This window comes from Buceros rhinoceros, unplaced genomic scaffold, assembly GCF_000710305.1.
Source record: "Buceros rhinoceros silvestris isolate BGI_N320 unplaced genomic scaffold, ASM71030v1 scaffold4858, whole genome shotgun sequence".
Lineage (NCBI taxonomy): Eukaryota > Metazoa > Chordata > Aves > Bucerotiformes > Bucerotidae > Buceros > Buceros rhinoceros.
In genome coordinates, this window is record NW_010426292.1 from 11,230 (window position 1) to 18,886 (window position 7,657).

General features: G+C 42.5%; 1 protein-coding gene across 1 annotated transcript in view; it reads right to left on the reverse strand.

Annotated features, from left to right (window-relative positions):
* Window positions 1-1,786: 1,786 nt before the first annotated feature.
* Window positions 1,787-7,657, reverse strand: part of SH3PXD2A (SH3 and PX domains 2A) — a 211,095-nt gene continuing 205,224 nt past the window's right edge. Inside the window, exons 13-16 of the mRNA XM_010141451.1 lie at window positions 7,452-7,657; window positions 6,551-6,600; window positions 4,301-4,420; window positions 1,787-4,170 (exon numbers count right to left, since the gene is read on the reverse strand). The exon at window positions 7,452-7,657 is cut by the window's right edge and continues 5 nt beyond it. Of these exons, the coding sequence (XP_010139753.1) occupies window positions 2,275-4,170; window positions 4,301-4,420; window positions 6,551-6,600; window positions 7,452-7,657 (2,272 nt within the window). The 3' untranslated portion in view covers window positions 1,787-2,274. The remainder of the gene's footprint in view (window positions 4,171-4,300; window positions 4,421-6,550; window positions 6,601-7,451) is intronic.

Consider the following 7,657-nt stretch of genomic DNA (forward strand, 5'->3'; position numbering starts at 1 on the left):
CGTTAACGGCTGCTACCATATTAGTACAACTAGAAATGGGGAGAAGTATGAGAGACAGGGCCACAATGCCTCAGATATGCACCCAGCAAGATGTAGCTAACTGGATATATACATATATATTATACGGTAAGACGTTAAGGTACAAAGAGGACCCTGCACACTATGATAGGAGCTGCTGTGCAGATACACCTCCTTCTCCTGCCACCACAATTCAAAGGGATCCCAACCAAACAGCCTCCCTCCCCACCTGGATGCAGAGAGCTGCTCGAACCACAGCATTGTTCGTAGCCAGCTGTAGCACCTGAATGTTGTTTCAGCTACCAAAAGAGTATCAGTCAGGTTAGTTGTAGGCAACTCTCTCAATGTTACCATGGAAATTAACAACACCACCTGCACCCCCTTCCCCACCCCCCACCCCCCGCAAAAAAAACCCAAAACCAATGACAAGAACAATGTATAAACTGTGTAAATTTTTTTTGGCAAATGAACATCCCCAGTAATGCACAATATTGTTGTGCTATTTTACTCAGTCTCTTGATACTAGCTATTTCAAAATCTTTATAACCTTTACCTTCCAAGCCAAATCAATATGAAACTCTGGTGGAAAAAAAAGACATGTTATCATCTTGTGTAAACCAGTAGTGAAATGATCTGCCCCCTCCCCTTGAAACAGATTTACAACGCTGCCTATTATCTAAAGGAACAGGTATTGATCTTGAGTGATTAACAAGGCTATTTAAAAAATAAAAAAAAAAAGCAGGACTTCCTCAAGTATAGTAAGGATTTAGCCAAAAATGTTTACAGTACAAGAGTTGGCTACCTCACAAGTAACTCCATAATGCTAGTCTTTTCCAATCATACCTCTTCCATTTCCCACCACACTACCCCCACTGTGAGCCATGTTTCAAAGCATAAGTTAAGAAAGGCTAACAGAACTGGAACGAGGAGAGGCAGCTTCCTGGTTAGATGCATTGTAGACCTAATTACTTTTATATTAAATCTCTGAGCCCAAGAAGCCCAGGCACACTTTCCAGTACTAATGTACTTTTTGGATTCAAGTGGGAACAGAAACACATACTTGGCTCCTACTTCAGTTATTAAGTCTCTTCTGGTAAAACAAGACAAAAAAAATAAAGTAAACCCAGAATGCACAGAAAGGACAAAAACAAAACACAGAAAAACAATTCCCTCAAAATATACAAATTAAGGATGTGCAGACTGAGTTTGATGGCTTTTTTTCCCCCCCCTCATTGTAAACAGTGATGTTGCAGAAGGTTACGGCTATTTCTAATACCTTGGTGGGCCCTGCCAGCAGTCAGCACACTTGGATTTGGACCAGATGGCAAAAACAGAAGTAGCACATTTGACAGCTTTGTCTTTAGTGTCTTAAGGGACTTTTGTACGTTTTGATATTATTACAAGTTTTGAGAAACCCAGCTCTGGGAAGAGAATCAACAAGAATCACCTGACAGGAGTCAGGCACAGAACTAACCATGAAGCCTACAAAGTAATCGATGTGCTTAAGAATGGGGTTTGTAGGTTTGTTTTCACAAGCACCAGTAGGCATCGCTGCCCTAGAACACCTGAAATCCCAACTCAAAGGACAAGACTGAACAAAAGGAAACAAAAAGCCTCCAACCAACACCACCTGATTGCCTTTTCCGGTGAGTTAGCAAACCAAACACAGCTGAAGTCAGAGACCAAATCTCTCCACGATGAAAAGGCTCCAGGACTGGACAAACCAACCGTTGAGAACAGTGAGAAAAAAAAAGTGAACATCTCCGAAGGATTAGAGTCTCTCTGTGTTTCAGAAACTTCCATTCGCTCCTCACTGTAAGTTGTGGAAATGCATCCAAAACTCTTGGGTATTCCATGTACAGAGAAGAAATGAGGAGAAAGGGAGCCAAGACTGTAAAAGAGTTTGGCACAAAACACCCCAAGTAGATGCACGTGTATTTCTCACTCACAAAAGGCACACATTTGGTTTCCTATCAATAACGGGAAAGATGGGATGTCATACCCTGTTACACGTACAAGATTATTAACATCTTCACAAAAAGGCATTTGACTATGCTGCACCTTCCCCATAATTGCTTACAACGTGTTAAGCCCACAAACCTCTCCAGAATATGGCAGATTTGTCCTCAGCATAGACTCCTCTGTCCCTTTGAACAAACTGGAGCACAGGGAAACGTCTTTTTGTGTAGCAATTGTTTTTTCCACATGTACACAGCAGGAACAGCATAAATTAGGGAGGTTAAAGATATTGCAATATTAGTTCTTTTTCTCCAAGTAATTTGAGGGCACCCAGCCTTTGAATGGCTTCACACCATTCATGATCTGGCAGTACCACCAGCCATTTGGGTTCCTTTCGAGGACCTCCATGCAGACACCTTCCTGAAACCCTGCAGTCTCCTCATCCCCTTCATAGTCTGCAATGGAAACATAGATGTCCTTGAGATTGTTGTGGATGAACTGGGATTTCTCAATGGGCTTTGGCCTGACTGTGGACACAGGAATTCCATTCTTCTGGGTAGGGAGATTGGAGGTGGTTTCTGAGCCCTCTGTATCTGACCGCTCAGGTTGCTTTCCCTTTGTGTCACCAGGCTGCGACCATGCATTGCTGAAGGAGGAATTACGACGGACGGTCCTAAGATGATCTGTAGTTGTTAAAGACTCATTTCTGCGCAAGGAGCATGACAGGTTGTTATCCTTTGGTGGTGGAGACACAAACACTGACTGTGGCCGGACGGCAAGTTGCCTCACACCATTCCTCATTTTGACTGGCCCTGATGATTTTGAGAAACCACCAGGAGGTTTGCTTGGGATGGGTGGTGTTGCGCGTTTGCTCTGATTGATGGTGTTCAAAGCTTGAACCCTCTTCTCTATCTTTTCTAAACTGTTTGACTTGTTTTCATTTTTCCTGTTCCTGGAAAATGAGGCATCAGTCTCTGCTGATGTGGTTTCTCGCTGGTTATCAGGGAGAGCCAAATAATGGGAAGGAGCCCAGCCTTCCATGCCTCCATATTTCAGGTACCACCATCCACTGGCTTGTTTTTCCAGCACTTCCACTTCTGCTCCTGCTGGGAAGGAAATTTCAGAATCCTGTACCTTTTGATATGAGTCAGTGGTCACATAGAAACATCTGGAGTCATTTTCTTGCTCAGTTTTGGCTATATGGTTAGAGCAGAAAATGCCACGAGAAGGAGCTGTAATGAGATCGGCTGAAGCCCTCCTAACAGGATCATCATTGTTCTCAGAAGCTGTGCATGGGTGGCTCTCAGACTCTTCACTTCTTGAACCTTTAAGTCCACCTCTGAGTTGCCCAGTTGGCCTCAGCTGACGCCTTAAAGTGCTGATATCCATCTTTTCTTGGCTCTGAGAGTCTGCTTTGTTCAGGAAGGGTTTGGGTCTAACAATTGGCTTTGCTCTAATAGAAGGACTCTGCCCGGGCTCTTTCTTCATGCCTGTTCTTGGCATGCTACGTAAGCCAACATCTGAAGCTGACCTTGGTTTTGTCTCCTCACTCCTGGAATAGTGACATTTTCCAAGATCGGGCTGGATGTTTTTGTCCGTCTTGAGCTTCACAAGTGATGATTTAGGAGAGCTGGAACATGGAGAATTCCTTCGGATCAAGGAGAGAGAGGAGCTTTTCTGAGAATCGGAGTCTCCACTAGACTCCTTATTGGACAAAGCGTCTTCCACATATCGCCTGAATCCCTCATTCTCATAGATGGTCTCTTCTTCATGAGCAACATCTTCTGAAGACTCTCCTACTTTGAATTTTGCTTTCTGAACTGATGACACAGGAGAGGGCTTGAGGGGCTGAAACAGTCGTTTTTCAGGAGTGCCCTCTTCACAATGACTTTCACTCACTTCACACTCCGAGTCAAAGCCAAAGGCAGGCACATCATACTCAGGTTCTTCGTATTTCAGCTTGTGAGGTGAGTCCTGGGTATCTCCTGAAGAAACTGTTGCAGGAGTTGTTCCTTCTTCAGAGTCTTTTGGTTTACTGGGAGGTGCTGGGGGTGGAACTTTTGGGCGGGTTAAAGTACTGGTTCTTCTGTTTAAATTTGGCTTCTTTCTCTTATCAATATAAGACGCTGGAGCCCATCCTTCCTTTTCTCCAATCTGCACGTACCACCAGCCACCAGAATTCTTTTCTATAACCTAGTTGATGACAAGGAACTTGTTACTCAGACAAAAATCTCAACTGATTGCTTTTCACTCCTCCCTTTTCATCCCAGTCCCCTGCTATAGCCAATATTACAATTTTCCCAGATGCACTGTTAAGGCTCACCTCTGCTTTTTGTCCTCCACGAAAGCTTATGCCATCAGAGATACAGGATTGGAACTCTGCAATGGTGTAGTATTCCACTTCCACGGAGGGTGGCTCTGGTGGTTTGGGCAGCTGAAAACCCTACAGCAAATAGGAAGTTTTGTTCACTTAAACCAAAGAAACAGAGGGCTGAGCAACAGTATGAAAAATACTTCCCTTTATTCACCAAAACTCTTCCTTCTTCCTGGGCTACTTCCTAATGATAACTTTCCAGCTCTCCAGAGTGGAAGCTGATGCACTGAGATAAGCTGCAAGAGAAGCCTTTCAAAATATGCACTGTTCACGCCACCTTTGCCAGCTATTAAAACTGTGGTTTACCTGAACAGTAAAGGATTTTAGTGATGGGCCATAACGCGTGAGCTGCTATTCCAGTCACAATAACAACTGCCCATTTACTCAGAGATTTTGTCCAGACAGACTCGGTTCTGAATGGCTGGCCACAACTGCAGAAAACTGCATTGCAACAGGCCCATAACAGGTTCTGCCTATCATCAAATATACTAACCTTAATGTAATCCCTATGAATTCTTGCTCTTAACCTGCGCTGTATTTTTAACCAATCTGAAATAGCCAGCGATATGACCGAATGGGAATCTATAGTAGCAACAAACAAGGATAATATCATAGATCCCTATGATGAGATTTCCTCTGCTAATGTGAGGGAAGAAAGGAAGGACTCTAAAGGATCAAAAGATTCCAGTTCCTCCCCATAACAGAGATGCAGAACCTCTACTTAGTCCCAACACAAACTGCAATTAAATTGCATAAAGGCTCCACAAGAAGCAGGACACTGCTATTTACAGCCATTCTGGCAGCATACCAGACTTCTCCAAAAGCTAAGTGCCTTTACATTAAGCTGTCACATTAGAGTTTGTTACAATTATTTTTAAGGTGATAAATGGGATAAGAGTCCTTACGAGAATTTAAATACTGAAAGCTTTTCAGATTAGCGCATTGCTCATCTACAGAACATCTAGATGATGGTGAAGCTTCACAGCTTCTGCACTTCACTGCCTATGGATGTCAGGATCTCTTGAACAGATATCAGAGCTGCCACAGACAGACACAAGACAGCCAAAGACACAAAATGATCCTAAGCCATTAATGGGAGAAAGGCAAACAGCATACTGTGCTTTATTCACATGCTCCTCCATTTGTAAGGCATCCTCGTTGTAACTTAACAGTTCATGTTTCATCACGCACAGCATGTGGCATTTCACAGAGAATGCATCACTGCACCTTAGGAACCGTGTCTAACAATGTTATAATTGGATGTTTCTGCACTATAAATGCTGAAATACAGCAGAAGTGCAGCATAATAAAATGCCTTCAGATAATAGGATGGTTTGGATTAAACGAAGGTAATTGGAAACAGCAGACATAGTCAGGGTTTCACATACATTATCATTATTATTTTTAGCAGGGGATCAAATCTAGTAGTCTTGCCAAAACAAAGTCTAATTGAAAATAATACAAAGAGAAATAGGAAGAAAATGCTAATATGTTCTTCTTCTAGTCTGCTAAGAGGCATTTCAGATGGCAGAAAAACTACGAGTCACGTACTGCTCATAAAGGATGCAAAGATTAAACACTATGTATTGACTAGTCATAAACAAGTCATTCGCATGACTTTTGTGCAAATAGACTACTGAGTAGTTCCTCTCTGAAGATGACAGTTCTAATCTCTAATCAGTCCAAACTTCCAGAATTCTAGCTTTGAGGATAAACAATCATAGAAGGTTTCATTCCTGTAGCACACATCCTTCCACAAGATTCCAAATTACTTTAAAACACACACAGGAGTGAAGCTTAGTCACCTTAAAGATGGTAGCAACAGAAGGAGGGGAGACATTCCCAGTTGTTAAAGACAAGAGAAGGTCAAAAGATCCAGTTTGGGCTAAAGACGCAGAGGAATTTTAAACCTTCCGAGTCAGCTAAATGGGCTGTAATGCTCATGCACAGAACATAGTAACCTACGGATGTTCTCCCTTCAGTTCAGTATCTTTTTAGCTAGGGCAACATTTTGAAAAAAAAAAAATCCCCAATTAACATTAGGATGTCCAGAGGTTTGCTCAATATTTAAACAATAAAATGAGCAGGCACATAAATAATCTCTCAGACATGGCCCTCCATCCTGTACAGCTGTAGAAAGTCTCATAAGCACCCACACACCTACCTCATTGATAACATATACCATAAACCAATACATACCAGACTGGATTCTCTTCGTGGGGGCGGCCTTGTTCTTAGATTTGGAGAACCTGAGCAGGAAAGTGAAAAGAGAGAGTTTATTAAACTTGGTAAGTACTGCTAAACACATTTTTCAGCCGCTCTCTGCTGTTACACAGTTTGAGAATATTAGAAATCAGTATTTGCAATATTTGAGGCATCTCTATGAAACAAGATAGGAAAGTATGAGGGTATATTAGAAATACCAAGGTAGCTTAGCTATTCATCTCAGCTAAGCCAGCAAATTTAAAAAGGGAATCACTGCCAGAAAGCAGTGCATTGTATTTTCTGCTGGAACTGACCAGCTCCATTGGAGGTTGGCCAGCAGAGAATTGACCTAATAACTAGTTTTCCCCCAGCAGTAAAAATAACCCACTAAATTAATAACACTCACACTGTCCTCTATCAGAGTATCTTGCCATTCCTTGCACAGACTAGCATTAACATCTGCATTTTGCAGATGAAGTAGTAAAAACATTATAGCAACTCTCTCCCAGGAAAACAGGAGAACAAATGCAAGAGAAGACATAGGTGGTCTCCTTGACTCTTACACACCATCACATCATCTGCATTACCGGTGGCGGAGTATTCAAAAAGAAAAAAAGTCTTCTCTGCGAAAAATAAAGTAAACGCATACTGGCTAAGATAAAGAAGAACCAGCCAGCCCTTGTATCAAGCGAGGTTAAATTTTATCACTGCTAATGAAGGACCATGTCCTGGAGTCCCTTCAGATCTACAGACAATGCAAATATCTCCTCGTGTGGAGTCAACCATAAGGCCAGGACACATGGCACCTTAGCTGACAAGCAATGCCAGCCCTGAAAGGTAGAAAAGAAGAGTTCATTGCAAGCCAGTGGAAACCCAGACTACTTTACTGCCTTACTTATCTGAGCTCTTTGTGGTGCTATCCTTGCTATGGCTGGGGATCCCTGGGCCAGTTTGGAAGCCTGCTTGTCTGCAGTCACCATGGCATTGCCATTAGAGTCATTGCACAGGATGGGCAAACTGATTTCCTTCTTGGTGATATGGGTTTCTGCAGTCTCATTTTCCGCTTGAGTTTCCTTGTCAGTGGATGATTTCTTGTTCAGC